This window comes from Haplochromis burtoni, unplaced genomic scaffold (genome assembly GCF_018398535.1).
Source record: "Haplochromis burtoni strain Fernald_Lab_line unplaced genomic scaffold, NCSU_Asbu1 Contig_12, whole genome shotgun sequence".
NCBI lineage: Eukaryota > Metazoa > Chordata > Actinopteri > Cichliformes > Cichlidae > Haplochromis > Haplochromis burtoni.
Window position 1 is genome coordinate 2,104,814 of NW_024582373.1, and position 26,083 is coordinate 2,130,896.

The following is a 26,083-nucleotide window of genomic DNA, read 5'->3' on the forward strand; positions in this document are numbered from 1 at the left end:
CACACACACACACACACACACACACACACACACACACACACACACACACACACACAGAGAGAGAGAGAGAGAGAGAGAGAGAGAGAGAGAGAGAGGGAAAAGACGTTTCTGCCTTGCTAACAATAGAAGTGCATTGAGTTCCAGTTATTGTAGTAAATGTCATCAGTATGAGATCCCACTGCTGTGTCTTATAAAGGTCTTCTTGGCATCAGGTGCTCAACAGTTATCAAACCGGAAATCCCTCTTTCAGCTGAAAAATGTCACTCTGTCTTGTACTCTGACTAGTTCAGAAAAAATACAACACATAGTTTTGGGTAGAAAAATGGAAACAAAATTTTTAAAATGTATGAAACATGCTTTTTTCCAGTGAATGCAGAGTTTTCCTCTGCAGACACAATAGGTCATCACTAAATCTATATTCATGTTTGCCAACAAATGCGGCAGGCTTTCAGGACCTTGAAGCATCTAATCTCCTAATGAAGTGCCTTGTTAGAAACATTTATGGATCTCTTTTTACTGCATTAAGATGCATGTGTGACTCTAGTTTCTCTCTTTGGCTTCCTACGCAGATGTATTGCTGATGAAACAATGACACAGTACTCGTCAAAGGACCAGCTCTCTAAGCACTACCAGGTCCCCGTCTTCAAGTTCATTGGCAAGGACAACCGAGTGAGTAAAAGGAGCATGCTGGGAGCCAGCTGGCGAATGTGTGTGGGCTTATGCCTGCATAGCTCTATACTGCAAAGACTGTATTAATAGACCATGTGAATTAGCAGAATCCTTTACACTGTGAAGGCAGTCTCAAAATATCAAAACAAGCTTGCTTCCTCTGTTTACAGCAAGTGTTCCTGCACTGCCAGGTGCTAGTGTGCCGGGCAGGAGACTCCCGCTGTGCTCAGCGCTGTCGGGGACGCGTCCGACGGGAGGTTCAGACGGATGAACCTCAGGAGCAGCACGCATTGAGCGCAGGACCCATCCTTATCCTGCCTTAATCATGGCAATTATACAATGCTATCAACACAAACATCAACAAAAAAGCCATGAAATTAAACAATCAGCACAGTTGCATTTAAACTGAAGTGAACACTTTATGGTTTTTCTCACTTTCTGTCATTCGTACACTATTTGAGTGGCGCTTTCCCAGATTAAACATGCGTAGAGTTTGAGATAATAAAGTCAGCGTGTCAGTGTTTGTGCACGTAATCCTTATGAGCCAAAAGCTCAGATCTTAGACTGTGCTGAACATTCAGTTTCAGACTTGTTTTGTACTCTTGTAATTTGTAAGATGTCAAAGAAAGGGATACCCAGCTCTGGCTATAAGAAAACCTCACCCACCTTCTACACCCACCTTTTTTTTTTTTTGAGAAGAAGCCAAGCAGAAAAAAGATGGTTTAAAGAAAGAGGAGTTAAAACAGCTTGAACTGACAATTGGCACCATGGCCAGTTGTAAGATGAATAAGGATAATTTTGAGCAGCTTTAGTAGAGTCCAAAAATAAAAATATAGAGATGGACATAAGCATGATGGAACCCCTTTAAAAAGGAATCGTCCAGTTCAGTTGATCTGGTAATCCGGAGAGTAAATAAATGTAGACATAGACACAAAGAAGCCAAGCGCACTGTATATATGTGCATACAGTATATCCTCCTTCTGCTGTTATTTATATTGTTGGAGATAACTTTTATTCTCATTAACACATCATAACAAGTTTGCGTCTGTTGGACTTGCAGCACATTATACTGACCTTAAAGTGAATGACATTTCGATTAAAAAGCGAGAAAGGCGCCACACATCACTCATAACAGCTACAACATGAGAGATGATTTTCTGGGTCACACTTTCAGGCATTTCCCAGGCTTGATTACAGCTTAGAGACTTAGTGGATTTATGGAAGTGGTTTATTTCTCACCCCATCTCCAACTTAAAAAAACCCCCACCCCATCTAAAACATCTATAAGATGCGTTCTGACTCATTTGGTGTAATCGATGAGGAGCACGCCACACATTACAGTGTGCTGGGAAAGAAATATCAGAACCCCGCGTCTGGAAATTATGCATAAGCTTCATCACTCCGACAATTAATCTGGAGTTAATCGTGTCAGTTTAGCTGCAATTAGTCTTTAATGTATTCATAAACATAACAAATAACTGGCAAATAACTTACATCAAGCATTAACATAGTAGGCATTAGATTTACATGACACTGACTTAAGGTTTGAGCAGCTTGACAAATTTAAGATAGCAGCACACAAGGAGCCTTGAGCACCACAGTAATTATCTGGTGTCTTTCTGTCTAGAGGAAATTAATCCGGTGACAGTATCCTTTCTATCTTCCCGTCACACACTTTGTTTGGAGTCATCAAGTAATTTATGGTAATGGAGTCATAGAGTCAATTGGCCTAAAATGAGGAGCATGGCGAGTGAATATGCACGAACAATTGTGAATAAATCCAAAGAAATTGTTCACTTAAATTCCTCTTTTATGTCTTTTTCAATCTCTGGCCTCTGAATCTTGAGAGGGCTCTTGTGAGGCATCTCGTCTATGAAGGAAAAAAAAAAGAAGCCTATAAATGCACGCTATGCGTGTGAAAATATGACTCTGTTAGTTGTCTTCAAAAGCACACAGATGATGTCCATAGTGTTCTGTGTCACAGTTCATCCCTCTCCTCTCCCTCGCAGACACACGCTGCCCTCTGGCTGTTCATGTAAGGTCTGCAACCAAGAGTCCAAACTGTGTTGTAGAGAGCGTCTGCCATCGATTCACAGGCTAGGAGAAAAAAAATATGAGAGAGGAGGGACGCTGATTAATTTATTTTTTTCTTCTTTGACAACTTGTGGCTATGCACAGGCAGGAAGAGGGGAAAGTTAATTATCTCACCTTGCACTTTCGAAACAAACCCCAGACTCTTCTTAAGGTCAGAGCAGATGCCATGCAGGCACGAGCGAAACCTGGAGTCACAGTCGTACTTGCTCGTACCGCAGTTTTCGTAGCACATGTCAAGCTGGTTGCAGCACTTTGTCATAGCAGGGATCCCCAGGTCAAGCTGTCAGAGATAGATTGTGTCAGCACAGTCTGCTCAAACCGAACATGTGGCTTTTACAGCCATTAAGGTTGTTAATGATATTGCTTTGAAAGCTGTTGGTGCTATGAACAGGCAACCTACAGCAGCATTCACCTGGAATCCCACCAGAGAGGTGCTGCAGCCGTTGGGCTCTGAGAGCCGGAAGCCAGGACGAGGTTGAGGAAGTTCTCCTGAGAAAACATGGAAGCTTCATTTAGGTCTTGAACTTGACTGCGTTAGCAAACAAATTTCATGAGTTGCTCCTGTTCATCCTCAGGTGTGTATCATTTCACAGATAAGATATACCTTCTGTTTGAGAACATGTATATGGATGATTGAGACGAGGGAAAGCTAAACTCCCACTGATAAACAGATGCATTCAGGTTTCGGTATAAGAAGCCTGAGGCCCAGGCATGTTATCTTGGATCAATAAAGAAGTACTTTAGCTCTGATAGCAGTGGAATCTAGTTAAGGAAGCATATTGGAAGTGGAAAACACAGTAATCATTTGAAAATCTGCTGAGGGTCAGAAACATTTTTTTGGGGGGGAAGGTAAAAACAACAATGTGTAAAAACTCTTCTCAAAATCCCTTAAAGACCGGTGAACTTGAACAGAGAGTTTTAAGATGGATTCTTACCATATCTTCTGCAGCGGTACTCACAAACACCATTGTGTCCACCGACCAGTTCCACCAGGGAGTCGAAGTATCCGTGCGCAGTCTGGAAACTATTTCTAATAGAGTTGAGGCCCCAGCTGCTGTCTTCTTGTTCCTGTGGTGTTTTCTGGGACTTGTTTGTCTGAACTGGTCTGATCTCATTCGCCTCTTCCCCAGAAGAAGGTTGTTCCAGGCTCTTAGCTTCTTTAGTAAAAGCTTTCAGAGCAGGGCTGTCTCCAGGAGGCCCATCACTGCCTGGCACTGATTCTTTGACTGTAGCACCTTCTGCTACCACCTGGACATCTTCTTCATGTTTGTCACCTGATTGGCTACCCTTCACACCTATTTCACGCAGCGGTTTGTCACCAAAAACGCTGTTACCTGCGTTTGCCTCAGCTGAAGATGAATCACCTACTTCAACAGCAGTGACACCTTCTTTGGCTACGTCAACAGAGGCATCTTCGGCAGCAACAACTGAATCAGCAGCAGGGCCTCCGTCCTCCTTTGAGTCAGTCTGGTAGTAGCCTAAAGTGGCACACGTCCCTGTGGACAGGCAGAGGAGGAGCAGGACAACAGTCCGAAGCAGCATGGTGTCGAAGTGGCAACAATCCAAGCAGAAGTGAGCCGTCAGTAACAGGATGGGAAGAGCTTAGACTGTGAGGGACAAAAACACACTTTGCCCCGACTGACTCTGTCATCCAGAGCGAAGACTTTGACCTCTGATTAGATTCCGGCAGACAGCAAAGCATTCCCTCATGTCAGGGGCAAAGGTCACCCTCTATCAATCCAAAGAAAAGCTTCAATGATTACACTAATTCTCTGTGATTATTTATCAAATGAGTACTGTCATCAAGGCTTTCTGCACACAGTTATAATTGGATTTCTTTTTCTTTTTTGTTAAGCCGCGTGGAACTTGAACCTAGAGGAAAATCTCTTTAGGATTCCCGTTAACGCAACATATTTAATACCCCGTTAAAGGAAATACAGCATTAAATAGAAATCCTATCCATGCTGACATTTCTCAAGACATTACAAACCCCTAGACTATCTTCACTGTTTTTGATAAAGGTTACACACAGACACTTCAGCCCTGAATAAGAACAGAGGCAAACTACTCTTAATGTGACATAAGAGAGTGGAAGCATAACAGCATGAACGTTTATGTTATGTTATGATTTCAAGAGTAAAAAAGTTCCGCGGCTCAGCTGGAACATCACTATGTGAAGAATACTAAGCAAATCTTTTCAGTTACACAGTAAAAGCAATATGGGAATTTTGCTTTAGTGCAGGCTTCTTCATTTCCTGCTGACACAATTTTCTCAAAAGTCTCTGCTGCCCTCTAGTGTTTGAAGAGTAGGTTGCTCCCAGTTATTCCATTACTTTATGTTTATATTTTAGATGGATGCTACACTGCTAGTTTATTTATGCAACGCATGACTAACTCTTATACACTCACATAGCATTATATATACAGTATACGTGTTATGTTATTGTATCTTATTTAACACTTAAGCTTTAAAAATTACTGCTAGACTAAAGCATCAGTAAATATAACAAAACAATACTCATAAGGAGGATTTTAAATATCACTGTGTTAATATTTTTGTACTTTTTCTTAGGATGCAGGATTGGAGTGAAGCATTTTAAAATGGTGTCATTGTTTGCTTTCCGATACTAGTAGTTTGTTTACCCACAGTAGCATTTGCAGCACGCTACAGCTGGGAACAAATATTTTCTAACTAATAACGCTGCACTGTTTTGTTGTCGACAGTTCCCAGATGTGAACTGATTAACATCTCTGATTATGAGTCAGCTATATCGACAGCAAGGTGCATGATGAGGATGAGTGTAGTTGAACTAAGTCTGTTAAAGAACAAAAAAAAATCATCTGCATTTTGCTTGAGTCAGAGCTCAGGCCTTAACAGAATACAGGTAGAATGAAATGACCACAAGGTGAAGGTTACTGCCAAAAACGAGGTTCAACTATTAACCAAATCTGAGAGTTCACTTAATTTTGTCACACAGCACAGTGAATGTATTATAGGTCTATTCAATAACACACGAAAGATTTGTTTCAAGTATGATTTTCCATACTTGAAACTGGGGCGACCAGATGATTTTTTTAACAAGTTCATGCACACAAACACTTCTGCCACCGCCTTATGGCGACTGGTGATGCCATTCACTCTGCTTGTAGATCTTGGTGTATTTCATCCCACAAAATCCTGTGGTAAAACACAGCATAGCAAGAAGAAGTAAGTAAAAATGGTCACAAACTAATCAAGTGCCACATATACACTGTTCCACATACCGTCTTATGGCCTTGCTTGCTTTCTCCTTGTTCAGCACTGCGCTGATGTTGTTTTCAAGATCCTTAAAAGACAGCACATCTGACTCTCACATAGTAAACATACATTTGAAATATCTAATACCTGCAATTAAAAATATAAACAAACAAACAAAAAACGTGCTAAAAAAGACCCCCCTCTCATACCTTGCTAATGACCCTTAGATGCTCATTTGAGGCTATCAGCTTCAATATTTCAGTCTGGAAACAAACAGGCAAAAAGCACATTTCTTGCTAAACTCTTAACTTTGCTCAGTGTGATTTACAAGTTGAGCTATGCCTTCATAAGCCAGTGTGAAATGAGGCCAAATGTAGCACCTGTTGGTCTCTGATATGTCCTTTAGTAGCTGTGGTTGTAACTGTGGACACCAACTTCTCTTCTAGCTCTTCCTCCAGCTGTTTGATTTCCTTCCAAACATTCATTACTTGAAGCCTCTTGAACTGGATGCTGTCAGAATAGCCAGAGACACTCATAGTATCCTGCAGCCCTGACCGACATGTATCTGTTCAAACACAGATGAGGTGAACATGAATGCAATGCATAGAGAACTGATCAAAATTGATGCGTACTCATCATGGGCATGAATGCCATGGTAACTTTGGACTTAATTTCTTTGAATTGTTGTTTACAGATGGAAGATGCTTTACAATTCCACCAGGGTGGCGTGATTGTAAAGCATACATCTTTAATGACTTAAAAAAACAAGAATTTGGTGCAGAAGTTTGGATTTTCTCTAATCTACACAGGGTCAAAAGCACACATACAGACTCAAAAATATACAAACATTCACTTAAATCTTTTAATATGTGGTGCTAAAAGTTCTACAATGTCTTTTAACTTGACATGGTCCATTAACTTCTTGCTAGTGATGATTGACTACAACTGGTAATTTCTCTTTGCCAGCATAAAAAAAATCCTTTGACAGTAGTCAATGGATTGACCAACACTGAGAACAATGAGAAAAAGCACAAGTAATGCAGATGTGGCACCACGTTGTCAAGGTCTGGAAGAAGAGCCAAACTGTCACCCTCAGATGGGAAGAAATTAGGATGTTCAGAGACAACCAAACAACTGCCAAGACTAAAGCTTGTCACACGCTGGGAAATGCTGGAATAGCGTCATTACTATTGACTAAGAGGGTGCTCAACAAGAAAGAAGCCTTTGCACCAAAATGAAGTTCTTCAGGCTTAGGGTTAGGGTGCAGCGGTCTACATGAACAAGTCAAAAATCTTCTGGAGAAAAGTTTTATGGTCAGAGAAGGCAAAGATTGAGCTATTTGGCCATGGTGACAAGAGGTATGTTCGGAGGAGTAAAGGAGGCTTTCAAAGCTAAAAACACGTATCAGCTGCCAAGCATGGTGGCGGTAGGATCTGGCTCTGGGGCTGATTTACTGCCAGGGGTACTGACACATTAAACAAAGTGGAAGGAATCCAAATTCTTCAACTTCACCTCAAATCAACAGCTAGATGACTGAAACTTGGAGACAACTGGGTGTTCCAACAGCACAATGATCTCAAAGACACATAAAAACTGGTTTTGGAGTGGATAAAGCAGGTTAACATTAAAACATTCTGGAACGGCATTCCCAAAACGCTGACCTCAACCTAATTAAAATGATGGTCTAAAAGCTTCATTCATTAAAAGGTCTGAATTACTATGACATTCATAACGATAGTGATCATAACTGCATATGAAGACATCCCTGCTGGGATTAGAAAGTGACCACTGACACTACAACGTTGTTTGTTATGACTGGGGCGATCGTGGCTCAAGAGTTGGGAGTTCGCCTTGTAATCGGAAGGTTGCCGGTTCGAGCCCCGGCTTGGACAGTCTCAGTGGTTGTGTCCTTGGGCAAGATACTTCACCCGTTGCCTACTGGTGGTGGTCAGAGGGCCCGGTGGCGCCAGTGTCCGGCAGCCTCGCCTCTGTCAGTGCACCCCAGGGTGGCTGTGGCTACAATGTACAATCACCAGTGTGTGAATGTATGGGTGGATGACTGGATATGTAAAGAGCTTTGGGGTCCTTAGGGACTAGTAAAGCGCTATATAAATACAGGCCATTTACTGTTGGCACCAAAAAGTGATTATTTGTTCACTCTTAAAGACCGCAGATATATCTAAAACTTAGCATGCTGTATAGAAAATTAACTGTTTACTAACAATAAGGTACAAAAAATATGTTAAGGTAGTCTGATGACTTACTTTTCTTGTAACTGTCCTTTGAGTGCATGGCAGCTGAAATGTTCTGTAACTCATTTTGGACCCTGAGGTTTGAAAGGACAAACACACTTCAACTAAAGAGAATGTACATAAGTACAAGCCTGCTGTTGATACTTTTGTTTTGTGGTACCGTTTCTTCTCCTCTAGAGCTCTTCTAGCCTCATGCTCCAGCCTGCAAACCTCCTTTTCAGCATCGTCCAACTTGGTTTCGCTTACTTTGAGTGAAGTATTCGGTGACTGAAGCAAGAACAAAACATTAGGACCTAAATTATTTTCCAAAAAAGCAAAAGATGCTTGAGATTAATGCTGCTAGTAGCTTGGCTACTGCTGAAGAACTAAAGGTTTTATCCTTCTCTGTGGGAAGTTTAAATATTTACTATTTAAACCTTGTTTAGAAATACGTGTAGGCTTTTTTTTTTAAAAGAAACATTAACTGTAGACAAGGGACTGAAAATACCCACAAAATCAAATAACGAACTCTGTGACAAGCGGCATCTTTGACTCTTTGTACTGTGAGGAAACCTACGAATATCAGCACTGTTGTTTTCCTTTTTTATGTAAAACAATTTCCATTCTTTAAAGGCAAAATGAGCATGAGAATATATTGTATAGGAACATTATGAATGAATGTCTTTGACACAAAAATGTCTGAATATCACAGTCATTTCTCAGGTTATATCTTCAGTATGTGTGTCTTTTCCGCAGTGTTCCTTACCAGGCTGCGTGGTGAGGACTGCAAACTCATCAGGTGGTTGACGTATAAATCATATTCTGTCTGGAAGAGAAAAGAAAGCTTTATTACAGACTGAGAATTATGTTGATTTAAAAAAATGTCCTTGTAGAAAATCCTTCAGAAAAAGATTTTAGAAATTGTATGCACTGCAGCTTACTACCATGTTTAATAATAACAAAAAAAGGATTTCAGCTGCATGAAAAGTAAAATTGTGCACTTTGCAAACTGCAGCATGGGAAGTCTTTTTACTGACAGTCTAAGCAAAACTATCATGTGCAAAAGAAACTTGAGGCATTCGTTATGAATGAGCAGTAATGGAACCATCGCCCTCTGATGACCTCCTCTCTGATGCATCGCGACCAGGTTCCGGTGGCTGCTCTACTTGTACTTGCTACTCCAGGGACTCACTCTCTCTTGGCTCTAATACATCTGTCGGTACATGCTAAAAATGAGCTGGTGGGTACAGAGGAAATGGAAAAACCTTAATTTCCCTCAGGATGCGTCCAAACACTGGCGAGTCTTCACATACATCATCAAAGACGTCACTGAACACCGCAAGGCGGTCTCTGCTGGGCCAGCTCTGCGCAGACAACTTAATCAACCCCTGCGCACAAGACCACACACACAATATTAGCAGGTTAAAAGTGTGTTAGAGTGTATGCATGTTGAAGTCTGTGCATGTCTTTACCCTGTGTTCAGAGAGCACTTTAGGTTTACTATATCATGCAAAATGCAAAAAAAGAAAGAAAAAAGCAATTACAGACACTTTATTGATGTCATGGTTTGTGTCACAATCCTCACCTCTTGCAGTTTCCTTGCATGCATTTCAGCAACATTTTTTACAGCCCAGAGGTCCGGTTTGGCCATGACTTGCCAGCCAAAGCATTTTTTCTTCTCTTGCTGGTTTTGGTTGTTCAGGCTGTCCTGGTCAGAATGGCTCAATGTGAAATGATGATTTACCCCCAGATCAGATGGAGATTTAGTTTTTTTCTGAGAACAAGCTTTCTGCTGGACAGGCAAAGTCCTTGAGGGACGGTAAACTATCTGAGATAGACTTATATGTTCTCTTCTTTCTGGATGTGATGTATGATCTTGTGTGCACCCCAAGACTCTAGGCTCTACTAAAGCTGTGCCAGAAGTGAGCTCAGGGGGGAACTCTTTCATTTCATTCTTTTTTGCCTTTGTCTGTATCTGCTGGAGAGATAGTGGGTTTCGACTTTCTTCTTGGCTCTGAGACATCCTCCAAAAAACCGACGTTGTCTCCTCTTGAGACTGACTCTGGTTCAGTCTGCGAGGCCCCAGATGACCCGAGGAGTAGGCCAGGATATCAGCCTTCTGCCCGGCTTCAGCCGCCAGCAGCAGTCTGTGGATATCACTCCCATAGCGCCCAGGCATTGGCTTCACACTGCTGGACATGGCTGTGAAGGCCAACTTATTGTTGTATAGTTGTTTTAAAGACATACGAGTAATAATATCTAATTATCTCAAGAGGTGTACAATTTCTTAAAATATTAAAAACATTCGTTATTCTTTCTGGTGAATAGAAATGCACCCTAAAAAGGAATTTTCTCTCAAACGAAATCAAAATGACTTAAATTTTATGGTAAATCCAGACACTGCACAAATAATTCAAAGAGAGTTTACGCTTATAGCAAAACTACTAGTGCCTCATATTCACGTGATTAATTTATTTACTAAAGATCGTGCTGCAGGATAACAGAATGAAATAAACTCTCATTAATGACCTCACCTGTTAGCTAACTGTAATTTGGACAGGCTCAGGACAGAAAACAAACTTTCTTCATGGCCGCAGCAGTCTGTGCTTCACTCGGTTGCCAAGGTGATCGAAGTGCGTAATGTTTGTGCTGCGTTCAGTGTCCCGATAATAATCGTACCCGTGAGCTTTCAGGCGCTAGTCCTCACCTGGACCTGACGAAGAAAACAGCTGGAGTGAGATTGTAGAGTACTCTATGCGTTAAGTAAGTTTGTGTTCATAGATATCTAAACATTAACGCAATTATGGGATCCGCTTACTTATATTCAAAGAAGGGAACTATTAAAAACATTTACATCTATAAAAAAATCGTTTCATTATTTGATAAGAACTCCAGTGCTCTTCAATAAATACTACATATGTTCCTGCACAGAACGAGAAATTAATACAAGTCTTTGTGAAATGGGGAAATGTTGTTACTTGTAAAAACTTTATTCAAACTCTTCACTTCATCTTCACCTGGTTCTTTGTAATAAGTGGGTTATTATGTGCATTAAACACAGGGCCCTGAGGGAGTAGGAGAAAAACAGTGAAACATGGACTCAGGGTTCAAGTCACCAGAATACACAGATGGCAAAATTGAACATGAATAAAAAACTGTAATGTATTTTATTGTACATTAATATGGTTGTGTTGCAACAACGTTTTGCATTCATTTGCATTCTTATTTTGTCCACTACCTCAACATGTAAAATGTTATCATTAGAGGTTTATTTAATGACTATTCACATATGAAATGCCACAGTCCATCTCTAGTCTGAGCAATGACTTAATTTAAGTAATTTAAGTTCCCTTAGTCAAAATGTACATTTAAATTGATCATCTCTGTGGGAAGAATGCAGTCAGATTAAATATTGTTCATATTGTTTACTGAGAATTTGTAAAGAAATGTTTTTTAATAGTCAGTAGGCAATGGCGCCAAAAAGATACTACATAATTATATGAAAAAATATGAAAGTAAGACAGAATTGTACAGTGAGTCATCTTTTTGTCTTTTTACTCCATCAATCCAAATGTGCTTAAACTTTCCCTCCCTCCATAGCACCAGCTGCCAACTGTTTAACACAGTGATGGATCTGTAGTTTTGGGCAGCCATCTTGTAGAAATTCGATTGTTAACATGAATGATAACGGCAGCGGATGAGGCTTTATTACAAAACTAGTTCAGTCAGCTGCAAGCCTTTGTCGTGCAAGGACAATAAGACAACTATACACACTCCCAGAATTCCAAGAGGAGATCTCAGGAACTCATCTTCTTAAAAGAAACATTTATGACATTCAGATTTTGCCGACTTTCGTATTCTTTTACTACATTTGTTTGACCAGCTCAAAGGGCAAAAGTGATATTACAGAGTGAATTAAATACAGTAATTATTACAGAGTTACCATAAAGTGTTGATACTGAAATGCTATAGATGCTATAAATGATAAACACTCTACTTTTCAGTTTATTTATAGCTGCAAACAAGAGGCTATTTCACAAATTTCCTGAAATTTCTAATAACTCAAAAGTAATAAAAAGTGTTCTTTTCTTTTTTCATTTTTTTTTTAGAACAATTAAAAAGTAGGGTGTTGCTACTGACCATTCAGGGGTGATGCATTGTTACTGATCATTGAAACAGGATGCATTAACAGTGAGACCCCCCACCCGGCCCAAGAAAGAAAGGTATGTAGGTAATGAATAAACTGGCACAAAGGTGTATTTTCAGGTATTTATTAAAAGTCATTTGGGCTACTGCTCTTACATGTACAGTTAAGACATTCCTCAGTTATTCTTGGTAACGGTAACATGTCTAGACTGTTTAATTTATCTTAATGTTTACTTTGTACAAAACAAAAAAAGGCCAACATTATTTTTCTTTGTATAAAAAATATAAGTTAATTTAAATTTAACTCTAATTAAGAAAATAACAATAGTAATAATAGCAATAATAATAATAATAATAATAATGATAAGCTAAACATAGTGCAGACAATAGGATATAACTGGTGCTGAAAAGTAGAAGGGACAGTGCAGTGACTTTATCATGTTGTCAGGTGGGGTTGGAGTGGGGAAAAGACAAAGCTTTCTTTCATGCTCGTGCTCTCTCTCTGTGTCTCTCACATACACACACACATGCGCACACACACACTCACACACACAGTCAGAAAGTGCGCGACTGCCATTCAGAGTAGCACCATCAGAGCATACATCTCAGTCTGTACAAACTAAATCCTAGATTGTACACAGTATACACCTATATGCAAAAAGTTCGAATATAAAGTTCGGTTTAGGTGCATGCTAATTGTTGCTCTTGGTTGAAGCTTACTGGAAGCAATTCTGAAAAGTAAGACAGAGCACATGGTGGTAACTGATGGCGCGCTTACCCACGTGCCACCACCGAGTGTCTACAACCAACGAAACATTCATCGAAATGTACATTCACAACACCGGGGGCCGCAGTATCAGTCGCATAACAAATTACTGGAGCAATAGTGTCAGTCTCTGAGGGACACTGTCCACTGGAATGACAGTTTCAGACAAATAAATTTGTCTTTTGGAAGATCTCGGAAACTCATGTGAAAGTGTCCAAATGTGTGTGCGCCCCCCCCCCTCCAACCCCCAGCATGAGGTTGGAGAATCAGTGTAAAAGAGGATGATTGATTTCCTTCGAGGGAAACTTCAGTCACACACCGGCAAACGGTCAAACTACATTCTTCACTTGCAATCCCAGAGTTGGACATATTTCACTTTAGCTTAACAGGTTTGACATTATGGGAAAATATGAAGCAGATGACTGTTTGCCGTTAACTTCAGCCTCTATGAAACTTGCTTATAAAAAAAAAAGAGAAGATAAAACATCCCAAACTATGCAGTCCACTTCCTACAGTCATTCTTTAGTTAACTTGTTGTGCAAAGTAATTGATGATGTGATAGTGGCTTCAAAAATGAGAGAGGAAATTAAGCAGTATGCAGTCTTGGCTTAATATAAACATCTGGAACGGGAACCTTGCTCATTCCTTTTTCCTGATCTCCGTACTACAAACAGTGACTGCTGATCTGGGGTCAGATCCTGTTAATCCGAAGGATGTTGATGTACTGTGCAGCAGGTTTCTACACGCTTGGGGCTAAAAGGCTGCGGGGTCCACTTCAGGAAACATTGTGACTCTCTTGTGACTGTATTCACAAATGTCGGCATTATGTAACTCATCACAGTTCATTCACGCTTGTAGCATACACTGCAGGGGATTTCTGCCATCTCCTCGCAGAATAGGCTGTATGTCTTTATTCAAGTACTGCAAAGGATTTTTGCTGAAAAAGTAATAAAAAAAAATCTAGTGTCCACCTTCTCAATGAGATGGCATTACACCCCTACATCTGCTCCACACATTCCTTCTGTCTCTGGGAATACCTTGCTGAAGTAGTGCGCATACGGCAAACACAGAAGGCAAACAGTACCGTTTTAAAAAAAAAAGAAAAAAAAAAGCCTGAACTGACAACAAGATTTCACATATCCTAGCCTGTGAAAGGTTCAGAATAAGGCCTCTGCAAATACAAGACCATAATGGAATCAGCTCATATGAAAAAAATAAAATAAAATAACATAATACAGCCAAAATAAAGCAACCAAGTCTGTTCTACCAAGTGAATTCCCAAGCTGAGTGGACGTAGGGCGATGGATTGAATTCCCTCACCAACAACTGTCTGTCACTCTCTGGGATCGGTGAAACCGTCAGTGTTGACACCTCCGTCACCCGATGAGGTAACTGTGTGTGTGTGTTTTGAAAGTCAAGTCGCCTTTATCTAATCCGTCTCCTGCCAACACAGACTGCGGGTTCATTCCCCTTCAATGGTCTGGGTCAACGGCAGGATTCAGGCTGTGTTCCTTTGGTGAGCAAGCAACCCTCCTTTGTCTGTCAGTTGTCCACCTTAACAGGGCCCGAATCACAAGGCCGGCTGGGCACGATGTCCTCCACCTCTCCCCTTGCTATTTTCTCCCACTGGCCCAGGTTCTCTCTGCAAATACAAACCACCTCGATCAGATGCACAGTGGAAAAGATTTCATTTACAAGTGCAGAGGCATGGCTTTGAGTCTGAAATAAGAGAATTAAGAATCACACCAGTACACAAAATTTTCAAATCATGCAAAAATTGCAAAACTACAAAACACACACACAAAAAAAGGACGAAGTTGATTTGCAAAACAAAACAGTAGCTACAACAGTGGCCAGGCAACACAATCAGTTCTTGTTGTCATGAAGGTGATCTCTCCCCCATGTGCTGTGATTGACACAAGAGTGCAAAAACCAAAACAAAGCAAAACCTTCCCTTTGCTGCTATTCTATTCAATTAGACAGCCTGATGCAGTTTACACGTCTTTGGCAGATCCCACAACACGCAGCAGGGCTCCACAGGGTCTAGGCCTGTTGCCCACCCGGAGCTCGGTGGTGACGTACAGCTGGGGCTTAAGTATTACACTGCTCACTTTGTTTGCATTCCCCACAGATCAAGGACACATTTTATAAAGCAGCAGAAGGGCAGACGAATGTGCAACACAATCCCGTTCAAAAACCAGAAATAACAACTGTAAATACCTTCTTTACACTCTTATCTATTGTGCACGCAGACATGCCCGGTGCACAATGTCACACCACACACAGTGACGCACAAAGTTAGCACACTGTAGTCTATATCTATTTTTCATTTAATCCAAATACTTTTTAAAAAAAACTCATAACAAAAGTGGGGTCAAACATTAATAGCAGAACATGCCATTTTTTGGTATTTTTCACTGGAATGCTTAAAAACGTGTGCCTGTGCACACACACCTTATCACCTCTGATCTTACTGGATTAGTACTGTATTAAGGACGGCGCATGCATTACTGGTTACCCTTCAAGCTGCTGTCAGCTCATTTATCGATCACAGCAGAGCAGAAATAAGCATGACAATAATGTGTAAAGCAACATTTAGACTTTGGCGTTTTAGACATTTTTCACAAAAAAAACCAAGAATTATTCATTCACTCAATTTCTTTGTCAACTCTAGCTTTGAATAACTTACTTGCAGGCCTTTAGCAGAGGACCTGATGGAGGAAAAAGCTCAGCAAGTGTCGTGTAACATGGAACTGCAACACCATTGTAGAATCCCACCTTTAAAAAAATGAGAAAGCAAATGTAAAATGGACTTAATAATAGCAAAACATGTAGCATGTGCTAATATTTGTATATTTGCATTTTTGCCTTTGTACACCACCACAGAGGATTTTAAATCAAGTGTGACTGAAGTGCAGACACGTTGGAAAACTGTTTCATAAACTTGTATAGGAATAAAATACATTTTTATATGTAATCCTCCATTTTTAGAGGCTCAAAGTTATTTGGAGAAACTAACATCATTTTAAATACAAGGACTGTTTTTAGTGCAGTCTAGGACCCATGGACATCATCAAATGCTGTGTTTCCTCAACTGAAATGCTCTGCCTGGCCATGCCTGTATTCAGTCTTATCTTCAGGAAACTGAAAAGCATGGTCCATTGGATAGAGATTGCTTACTGACTTACCCACTGAGGGATATCCAGTATCTTTGCCTTGAGAAACTTTTGGGCTGCTTTTGCAGTAATCCTGAGGTCATTAGTCATTTGCACAGTGAAGTGCTAGAAAGTATAGCCTCGTACACTTCACAATTCATCCTGCTTTTTCTATCAGCAGTCACATCATCAATAAACAGTCGCAACCTGGTTCCACTCAGAGCCATACACACCCATGCTGTGACATATTCTATACTGTGTTTAACTGAAGATTAGGTCTGCTTTGGATCATGAGATTTCTTTCCTTCCGCATATTTTCTGTTCCCATCATTCTGGTGCAAGTTCATCTTGGGAATCTCTTGATTGTAGACTTGAGAGTGTTAATCTTGTTAGATGTTATTAACTTATTAAAAATCCACTGCTGTGGTGTACAGAAGCAAAACTACAAAAGCATTGATTCAACAGTTCCTATGCTGTTCTTTTAAAATATATTTCCCATCAGAAGGCCGAACATTCATTAAATATTTAAAGCAGTTAAAACACACGAGTAAATGTCTTGCTCTTACTTGGCCTTGGGGAACCTCGTCCTTCTTGTCTCTGTCCATCATAGGGATCGGCTGGATCCCAATCTTCTTCATCTCATCTCCCTGTGGAGTAACAAAATAACAAGATAACGTGGCTTTTATTTTTGCACACTGTGGTTAAGTCTCCTGACCACTAGACAACACGATGTTGTGCCTTACAAATTGTAAGTTGAAGCAGCATTTATGAGCAATAATAGAGGCCAGACTGTTACACTGGAGGCATAATCATGACACTGAAACTGTTTAAAGACTAACAGTATCCCACTGTACCTCAGCCCAAAACTCAGCATAGATGTCGTTGGCTGTGAGTCGTGTGATTTGCCACTGCTTGGTAACAGAACACAGGTCACATGCTGTCATCATCAGACCAATCACACGGTCCCTGGAGGGGAGCAAAGCCTTGTTATATCCATGCGGGGGGGAAGGACTCAATGTGCTGTTTATGTGCGCCAGGTCTAACATTTCACAGCGTGATACTGATGAGACCTGGTGTGGTCCTGACCTGACCTGTGCCCCAGTGTGAGTCGTAGCCTGACCTGTGGGAATGGTTGTTCAAATCCAGCGCACATGAGGTCAGCATCTCCGACAGCTGCTGGTGGTTGTTGAAGTAGAGGGCGAGGTCTGTGGCGATGATGGCCTTTCGAATGATCTCCAGCACCTGCTCGTACTCGCTGGAAGTCAGGTTGGAGAAAATATTGTGCCCTTCCAGCTATGAGAAACAAAGAGATCAATAAAAAAGCAAAAGCTCCACTTATGAGGCATTCAGCTAGACTACAACATCTTGCAAACATAAGTTCATCACAGGGCTACAGCCCAAACTAGCAGATCCTGCATGTTACAAAAGACACCTTGTAAGGCGCTAATCAGAACTAAGTCATATGATCCTTTGAATGCATATGTAACTGACAGTTCGTATAAGGATTCGTTATCTAATATAGTAAAATATTTTTTGTTTGTTCTAAGCTGATGACATTGTTGCAGAACCAGATGGAACATTTTTTATGGGTATTTTTTAAATTGTGATCCTTTTTCTGTTTTGCTGATCAAGTTATTTTCATTTCTTTGTCCAGTGAAGTATACTATTTAGGCTACAGTCACACTAGGGGAAATGGTGCCTGTAAACCGTAGCACTAACCCAAATTATTGTAACCACGTGCAATGAACTCTTGTTCCCTTTGACCTGCCTCGAAGACAGACACTAAATCTCGCAGTCAGTAGCCATCTTCAAAGTGACTCGTATCCATCAAGAAGTCGATAAAACGGGAATAAGACGGAGTCAGTCTGCTGTCATTCTGCTGTCTTATGAATGGAATCACGGTGGCGATCTCATACAATCTGTTTGGGATAATTTGGCTATTAGCTGTCATCTGGACCGGTTGAGTCCACAGATGTGTCACAGACAAGTTATTGGCGCATACTGACTCCAATTTATTGCAGCGTGTTGGCAATTTGTCCACATTAATAAATTAGGAGGCAATTATTGTTTGCAGTCAGTCCAAAATGGAGCGCAGTTGTTTGCCTCCCACCAGGCAACGTGTGCACTCACCTTGTGATCAAACATAGTTGCCCAGAGGATAAGAGTGTAATCGTAGTTACACTCAAGCTGTGTAATTACCTTTGAAACTGGTTGCAGAATTTGAAACAAATTCGTTGCAATAACTTGGCAACCACTGATCTTTTTTCCTAGTCACTGCGAGGTGCTTTCATATTTTTACTCTAGTGTGACTGAGCCATTGAGTAATAGGTTCTTTATTTCCTATTAAACACTTGTGGAAATAAGATTAAGTAGGGTTAACATGTTGATTTTCAAGGTACCCTAAATTCTGTATTGTGGATCTCTACCTGCAAGATAGAAACAGTCTGAGAGAAGTGGTGCTGCTCCATGGTGGAGGTTGAGTACAGAGCAGCCAGTGGATGGTCAAACTTCTGGAGGTAGGCATTGCTATACCCCCGATGGTCCAGATCATGGCAAAGACAGGCTATTAGCAAACCCTTCTTCTGTAAAATGGTGGGCAAATAAAAACACATTTTCTTGAAAGCACACAGTGACAGCAGATGTTGATCTTGTTTCCAGTTATTTTCCTAGCAGACCCAACAAGAAGCAAACCTCTAGCTCTGTGAAGATCCCAGAGGTTTTCTGTAGGATGGCGTACATACAGTGTGCCACCGTCACTGCGTGCTTCCAGTTGTGGTAGGGCACACGGCGGTAGTTCTTCTTTACGGACATGGTGAACCGGCACAGCTTCTCCAGCTCAAAGCTGTATTAAGGGGAAAAAAGGGAAAGAAATTGGTAGTGGATGTTTGTTTATTTACTATTTATTCCATTTAGTTTCTTGTTGTTTGAGTCGTAGTCTTGTGTAAACAATATTGCTGACGCTACCTGGTCTTTCCACAGGAGTTATGAACCATGTAGATAAAAATGGCAGGCCAGATCTCCTCAAAGGGACTGATGTCAAAGTGGAACCTGGAGGAGGGAGCAAAAGGTTTAAATTAACATGATCAGCAGATCTGGGAAAAGGAGACAACATGCAGATTAAGGGACTTCTGAGAGCTGAGAGTTTTAAACTGACAGGTTGACATCTATAGGACACGGTCCTTCCTGCACTGTGTTTGTGTTTGCACTCTTCTTGCAGGGCGACACAGTCCAGGTCTGCGCTGTGTCATTGTGCCTTTCACAGACATGTGGCTGTACACTCATGTCTACTACACTCAAGGTCAAAACACGAGTTCCCTAGAAGGCCGCCAGAGGAGGCACTCACATTTCAATCTCTTTATAAATAGGTGCAGGGAGGTTGAGCTGGGTGAGGGTCTTCCATTCTTCTGATGTGCAGATGCTGTGATAAGACAGTTTCTCCATCGTCACTCTGTAAATGCATTCAGAGTGTCGGATCCTGTGGTACATCTGCAGGGAAATCACAGACCTGGAATAAGTCTTTAAAATGTCAAGTGAGAACTTGAACACTGCTATACATACCACAGAAATGTTGTTTATAATATCAATGTAAAATTCTATCAGTCTCTCCGGTGAAAGTTAAAGTTGTAGTCGTAGTGTACGCCTCCAAATAGCATTTCCACATCTGGTTTGCATCCCTGTCCTCAAGCTAGATGTTCATGTAAAGGCCCCAGGCATCACACCTTCACCCGTAAATCACTTTGAGTCAGAAGCAAGCCAAAGTTAGCTTCCCAGAGACACGAGGCATAAATGACAACTAAACACAAATCCTGTCACTGGACGGATGCAGACCTCGCATCTTAAAATATTAATATCTCGCATCAATTTTAAAAGCAAGTTTGTGACGCTGCTCATGCGTAAGTTTGTCGCAAGCGATGACAGTGAGTCAGGCCCCACAGCGAGGACACGCTCTGACAGACAGGCCACACAATGCAGGCTTTGAGAGTTAGCATGATTCATGAAATGTTTGTGTTACATGTAAGGGATAATCACCCGGTGATTATGCATTTTTACAGCACTGCACACTTTAAATAGAAACTGCACTTTATTCGTTTGACTGTGATTTTTGGTTGCCGATGAAGCCGCCACGTCAAAGTTGGAGTTATGTCAAAATAAGATGGTTAAAATTGAGCACTCGTGGCCTGGAGGTACGCCATATATACAATGTTCTTATAATGTATGTAGATTGCAAAGTGTGTGCAGGAAGATATCAAGTCAGTGGGGTATGCATTTGCAGTTAGACAACACTAGTTAGTCTTTTAAGAAGTGTAAGACTAATTTGGTGTACTCACATTTGCACAGTGTAAGGCCAGAGCACAAAAGACAGCAAACATCTTAAAGTTGTTCTCATCTGTTTTAGTGAAGGCACTTCCGCTTAACTTGTTCACCATCTGCACCACACCTATAACAGTCCCCCTGCTCACAATGGGCATGCACAGAATGTTCCGCGTGGTGTAGCCAGTTTTCAAGTCCACCTCTCTGTTCAAAAAGACATAGTTATGTTGATTTTGTCAGCTTATCTTGTGACTCATACATTGTAGCATGTTTGTGTTTTAACTGCTTTTGCATACTGAAAGGCTCCATTAAAAGTAGTAGTATCTTAGCGCCGGTGTTATGCATACAACTGAATAAGCAAAAGTAACTGAAGCAGAACTCTTCAGTAGCATTATTTAAGATATTTATTTAATGTAAAAGTAAGTAAAAATGGCTTAGAGCCTGTTTTACCTGTTGAACCGTGGGTCTGCATAGGCATCTGGGATATTTAAGACTTCCCCTGTCCGAGCCACTTGGCCAGCTATTCCCTTGTCTATAGAAAACCTACAAACAAAAACAAGGAGAGAGATAATCTGCATTTAAACTCAGTAATAAATCACCAATATGGAAATTAATTTAGGACATTTGCAGTCCAAATTGTAAACCATTGCAGATTTGAGAACAGCAAAAAATCTGTGGCAGTGATGCACAATGTGTTACTGAACATGCCAAAAATAATTAAAATAGCTTTAATTTTTTTATGTGATTTCACTGTGTATTTATTTACTAATTTCTTTTCCTATTTACTGTTTTATTTATTAAAATAAATGTTAAAATAAATGAAAATTTAAATAAGACAAGTATTATGAATTGTAAAAAGATACAGATATAAAAATGTTATTTAAAAATGAAAAAAATAAATTGGAAAAAAAAATATGCAAACAAATACATGCATGTATACATACAAATGAAAAAATAAGCTATATGAATAAATACAGGTATATGAAGTTTAAAACTTAAAGATGAAAATTCAAACAATTCTGCTTTTAACAGAATATAAACTCATTTATGTAATTAATGTTTCTTCTTTATTTATTTTTTTCAATTTAGCAGCTTAGATGCTGCAAAATAATACTCTACTATGCCATTGCTATTTCTCTACTGCATATACTTTTTATTACTTTAGCAGATTTTGTCACAGGAGACCAGTAGAATATTTTAAACGGTGCACTCTGAACATAGGATCAAAAAGTGAGTCATGTCTAAAAATAATAAAATCATCACACTGAGCACACTAAAGCAAAAAAAAAAAAAAAAAAAAGTGTACATACCTAATTTCTTTGGTTTTCCTAAAGACAGGTTTGCCTTCTTTCTCTTCCCCAATGTCGAACAGGTCAGAGTATAGTTCTTTGTTATTGTGATCTACCTGGAAGAGTGCACACCTGTCTGCATTCACCAGGTTTTTTGCATATATCTGTAAAAAACAAAAAAACATCAGGGACAGAATCTTATTAACAACACTGGGGACTGACAAGAACTTGGGAGTTACATCAAAGCAGATAAAACACTGCTGGTTTAAGTGATTCGGGACTGAACAGTTAAATGAGGAGAATTATAAAAAAGCAAAAACTACAAGTCATCCCCTCTTATTTTAGTGCTCGAACCAGATGACTTGAGTTAAGACCACAGTCACAAGGCAACCAAAAACATACAAAAAAAGAAGCAGGTTTTAGTAAAAGAAGCAGGAAAACCACATTTTACACTTGCCTGTTTTAGATGTACAAAGTACCGTATCGATTTGGACTGAGCCAAGTCAATACATTTATTTAGTATTACTATGTATCTAAAACTAATGTAACCACTTAATTAGTTAAGAATAATCATTATGAGCACGCTATTATTTTTAGAAAGTAATAGGAGTGAATCTGTGTTACTGCGGCATTGCTAGTCTTTTTAACAGACATGATTTAACACACACTCCCAGGATGTGTAGCCTTGAGGACAATGTGAATGAACACGTACTTGCAGAAATCACACTCACCATAATATGTTCAAGTAGAGAATCTATTGCCACAATGTTATCAAAGTATGTTCTGTGCGAAAAGAAGAAATGGCGCATTGAGATGTTTGACAAATGGGAAGCTCTGATGACGTTCACATTCAAGACATGAAAGCTAGGTTGCCTAAAATGTAGTAATCTCTTTTATCGTGTGGGCTACAAGTTTTATGTTATCACAGCCGTGCTGTGAGGACAAGATACTTATTAGACCAAACAATATTCACTTTGTGTATCAGTTATTTGGTGTTAGGGAAACTGTAACAGGAGCAGCTCTTACTTTGACACGTCTAGTAGGAAGTCGTTGAGCTCAGTCTGTTTGGCGAGGCCTCTGCACACCTAGCAACAAGGAAAAAGACGTCACGAGTGAGTACACAAACGTATCAAAAATTTCCCAGAGAATAGAGAGCAGCTAACCCAGGAGTGCAGGGCTGCACTGCTCACACAGGCTCAGAGGTCCATTGTGGCCAGAGCTGCAGTGGGACGCTGCTTCTCTGAGGTGTTATGCTATCTGTTCATATAAAAACAGGACTGGGGCATAATGACGTCCCTGGGGAGCTATTTGTTGAAACTACGGCTCAGTTGATTGGACTGGTGTCGGTGACAACTCAGTTCTTGTACACGGTGGATTTAACCATTAAAAACACAGGTGCAGAACCAGAACAAACAAAATCATTCGAGAACATACAGTAATAAGTGGAGCAGGTAGGATTCGCCTTTTCCCTTGACAAGTCTTCAGTGAGTTACTGTATACTGTATCTGTTACACACTCAGTTTTCAGTTCTGCTTCTCCAGAGGTTTGCTCACCTGCACTTGATGAATAGCAACTGATGCCCATGCTAAATTAGCTGTAGCAACCTGGAAAAGAAAGCAAGGCTTAGCTCCAAAGAACTGCAGTACAAATACTATTGCAATTTACACATTAAGTCACACCGTGCAGGTTTAATCTGTGTTTATCACATTTTCTCACTACGACACAATCTCAACGTAATTATCTGTTCTGCACATCAGGCAGTCTCACAATCACAGAAGAGCTAGTTACCCCACAAACTCAGCGCAACTCTGGGAACTCAGGCTCAAACCTGCTGCATCTCTATTGTATATTTGCATTTAAGCAATGAAATGAAAAATAAAAGCTGCAAGACAAGTTACGGAAAAGACCTTCACTGTCCACATGTGATTAAAAAGAGGACAACAACTCCTGAAAATAACAGCAGGACTTTGCAGGTTTAAAAAGCATGTCAGCGTTCAGCTCATTATTATGAGGTTTTGACTTGCACCTTCAGTGTTTTGCAGTAGTTTGCACTGTACATTAATTCAATATGGCAAACCACTAAACACAATAAAACAATTAAAAATTAAAAAATGCCAAAAAAAGAGCGTTATTAATGTGTAATAAGCAAATAGCTACCTGTTGAGCCCCTTTAAAGTATATAAAAACAAACTGATGCAGGTTTAAACTATGCTGACTTTTACAAGCTGTTCACATATCGATTATATCTACACGATGACGAGAAATGAAAAGAGCATTTTAAATGCTCTGCATTTTAAATTTGATCTTTAAAGCTTATACACCCTGCCTACACCTGCTTCAACATTCTCTATATGTAAAGCCATTTTCCAGCTCAATGCACTGTTGTTCACAGAAAGACTTTCATCTGGAGACAAATATACCCCTTTATATATTTTTGACAATAAAAATGAAGCCCACAAAGCTAACAGAGATCTCAAACAGATCCAGATTAAGGGTAATACCAGGCTAACTGTAGTTCTGTGAGCCTTGCTTCAGCCTCCCACTCTTGGTGTGTTTTGTCTGGGTCAGACTGACCTCCTGGTGGCTGAGGTTGAAGGGCTCCTTGCCCCAGTGCCGGTGAAGCTCCACGATGGCAATGAGGTCCCCGATGGCAGTGACGATGGGGAGGCACAGGACAGAGTGAACATGGATCCCTGAGTCCTGCCCTGTGCCGTCGGGGAATCTCTCGTCCTGCAACACAAAGACCAGCGAAGAACATTATCACCTGAACTGCACAGGGCGTATTAACTGATGAAGATTACAAAGAAACTCCTGTTTCTAAATCTGTTGCTATGAAAAGTACGCCACATGTGTCTCATGCGCTTGTTTTCTTAAAAATTTCACTTTGACACACATTCACTTTGACACACACACACACACACACACACACACACACACACACACACACACACACACACACACACACACACACACACACACCTTATAATAAAGTTAAGGCTTCTTTAAAGCTGAACCTGATTTGTTTTGACTTTTAAACTTGAAGAGTTTCCACTACAGTGTGCCTGTGCTGATATTTCCCTGAATTCTGAAGCTTCTTCTTATACCTCCTTTGAAATCTGCTCCCGTTCAAAGTGTGAAGTGTAAATCAAAAGAGGGATAATTTATTATGTGTAACTAAATGAAAATACTGGCAAAAGCATAACTGGATAACAAACTAAAAGGCCCAATACATAAATACTCATCATTTGCCTAATGAAGCAGAAATATTGAAGGAAATGAGAAAAGAAAATGACGACAAATGAGGGAAAATAAACTGAGGCAACACAAAAGAAACATTTACAAAAATTGCGCTAGACTAATTAAACATATTAAAAAAGGAGAATTAATGCAAAAGTACATTCACACAACAGCAACATCCAAATAAATCATAATAATTACTTAAAGAATGCCTACAATAAATTTAATATATTTGATCACTTAACAAAATATTAATTCATTAATTAGTATTGACTAATTTACCTTTTGTTTCATATATTTACTCCTATTATGATTATTTTTTAATATCTTTAGTTTGACAGTGTTGAGCACATTAACCCAATGAGACCAATAAGAAAGAATTATTTCATTATATGTTTATAGCTACATAAAGTAGTCAAACACTAGATGCACTGAAATGTTACACTGTTGATGGATGACAGCCACACATACCCCCATGACGTCCTCTACTAGCAGTGTTTTGCGAGTCTTGGCAACATGAGCGGCAATGGTTGTCCCAAATGCGATGGGGCCAGAGGGGATGAGGGATGGAGGCCCATCCTTGGCCGCCGTTGGAGTGAATAAACATAAACTCTGTTGAGAAGAACAGACAAGAACAGGAAGTGAAGCACAACTGGAGAAAAAAGGAACATATACACAGAGATGCATCAGTAAAAAAAACAGAAGAAGTCAGCACTCACATTGTTGCATTCTCCCAAGAAGTAAAGTGCAAATCCATCAGCTTTAGTTGCTGCAGGAAAAAAAAATGAGACACAGATGTGCAGAGCAAGTGACTAAAATACAATCTGGCCAAATGCTGCGAATGTGTAATCAATCAATCTATCTATCTATCTATCTATCTATCTATCTATCTATCTATCTATCTATCTATCTATCTATCTATCTATCTATCTATCTATCTATCTATC

The 26,083-nt window shown here is 40.1% G+C and overlaps 3 protein-coding genes across 9 annotated transcripts in view; 1 reads left to right on the forward strand and 2 right to left on the reverse strand.

Moving 5' to 3' along the window:
- Positions 1 to 1,171, forward strand: part of oit3 (oncoprotein induced transcript 3) — a 9,296-nt gene extending 8,125 nt beyond the window's left edge. The window contains exons 8-9 of the mRNA XM_005915415.3: positions 570 to 669; positions 840 to 1,171. Coding sequence (XP_005915477.1) covers positions 570 to 669; positions 840 to 992 — 253 coding nt within the window. The 3' untranslated portion in view covers positions 993 to 1,171. The remainder of the gene's footprint in view (positions 1 to 569; positions 670 to 839) is intronic.
- A 926-nt stretch (positions 1,172 to 2,097) lies between these two features.
- Positions 2,098 to 5,899, reverse strand: pla2g12b (phospholipase A2, group XIIB). Of its 2 annotated transcripts, none has more exons than XM_014341327.2 (4): positions 3,699 to 5,899; positions 3,164 to 3,252; positions 2,878 to 3,043; positions 2,098 to 2,766 (listed from the first exon to the last, which is right to left on the reverse strand). In XM_014341327.2, the coding sequence occupies exons 1-4, from the start codon at positions 4,303 to 4,305 to the stop codon at positions 2,648 to 2,650; spliced, it is 981 nt and encodes a 326-aa protein (XP_014196813.1). In that variant the 5' UTR covers positions 4,306 to 5,899; the 3' UTR covers positions 2,098 to 2,647. The 2 variants fall into 2 exon arrangements, with proteins under 2 accessions (XP_014196813.1, XP_014196815.1); XM_014341329.2 differs by having other exon boundaries at positions 3,176 to 3,252; positions 3,699 to 5,898.
- Positions 5,900 to 10,233: 4,334 nt separating this feature from the next.
- The window catches only part of pde10a (phosphodiesterase 10A), a 66,151-nt gene continuing 50,301 nt past the window's right edge, over positions 10,234 to 26,083 (reverse strand). For 3 of the 6 annotated variants that reach the window (XM_042215214.1, XM_005915418.3, XM_005915420.3), the window contains 19 exons: positions 25,856 to 25,905; positions 25,608 to 25,748; positions 24,474 to 24,629; positions 23,453 to 23,503; positions 22,926 to 22,984; positions 22,631 to 22,682; positions 21,921 to 22,063; positions 21,061 to 21,153; positions 20,628 to 20,814; positions 19,643 to 19,785; positions 19,264 to 19,347; positions 18,991 to 19,141; positions 18,726 to 18,881; positions 17,420 to 17,592; positions 17,154 to 17,265; positions 16,866 to 16,946; positions 15,834 to 15,922; positions 10,767 to 14,786; positions 10,234 to 10,434 (listed from right to left, as the gene is read on the reverse strand). In XM_042215214.1, the coding sequence (XP_042071148.1) occupies positions 14,687 to 14,786; positions 15,834 to 15,922; positions 16,866 to 16,946; positions 17,154 to 17,265; positions 17,420 to 17,592; positions 18,726 to 18,881; positions 18,991 to 19,141; positions 19,264 to 19,347; positions 19,643 to 19,785; positions 20,628 to 20,814; positions 21,061 to 21,153; positions 21,921 to 22,063; positions 22,631 to 22,682; positions 22,926 to 22,984; positions 23,453 to 23,503; positions 24,474 to 24,629; positions 25,608 to 25,748; positions 25,856 to 25,905 (2,021 nt within the window). In that variant the 3' untranslated portion in view covers positions 10,234 to 10,434; positions 10,767 to 14,686. Of the gene's footprint in view, positions 10,448 to 10,766; positions 14,787 to 15,833; positions 15,923 to 16,865; positions 16,947 to 17,153; positions 17,266 to 17,390; positions 17,593 to 18,725; positions 18,882 to 18,990; positions 19,142 to 19,263; positions 19,348 to 19,642; positions 19,786 to 20,627; positions 20,815 to 21,060; positions 21,154 to 21,920; positions 22,064 to 22,630; positions 22,683 to 22,925; positions 22,985 to 23,452; positions 23,504 to 24,473; positions 24,630 to 25,607; positions 25,749 to 25,855; positions 25,906 to 26,083 lie in introns of those variants that run through there. The other 3 variants (XM_005915419.3, XM_042215212.1, XM_042215218.1) reach the window with 3 other exon arrangements.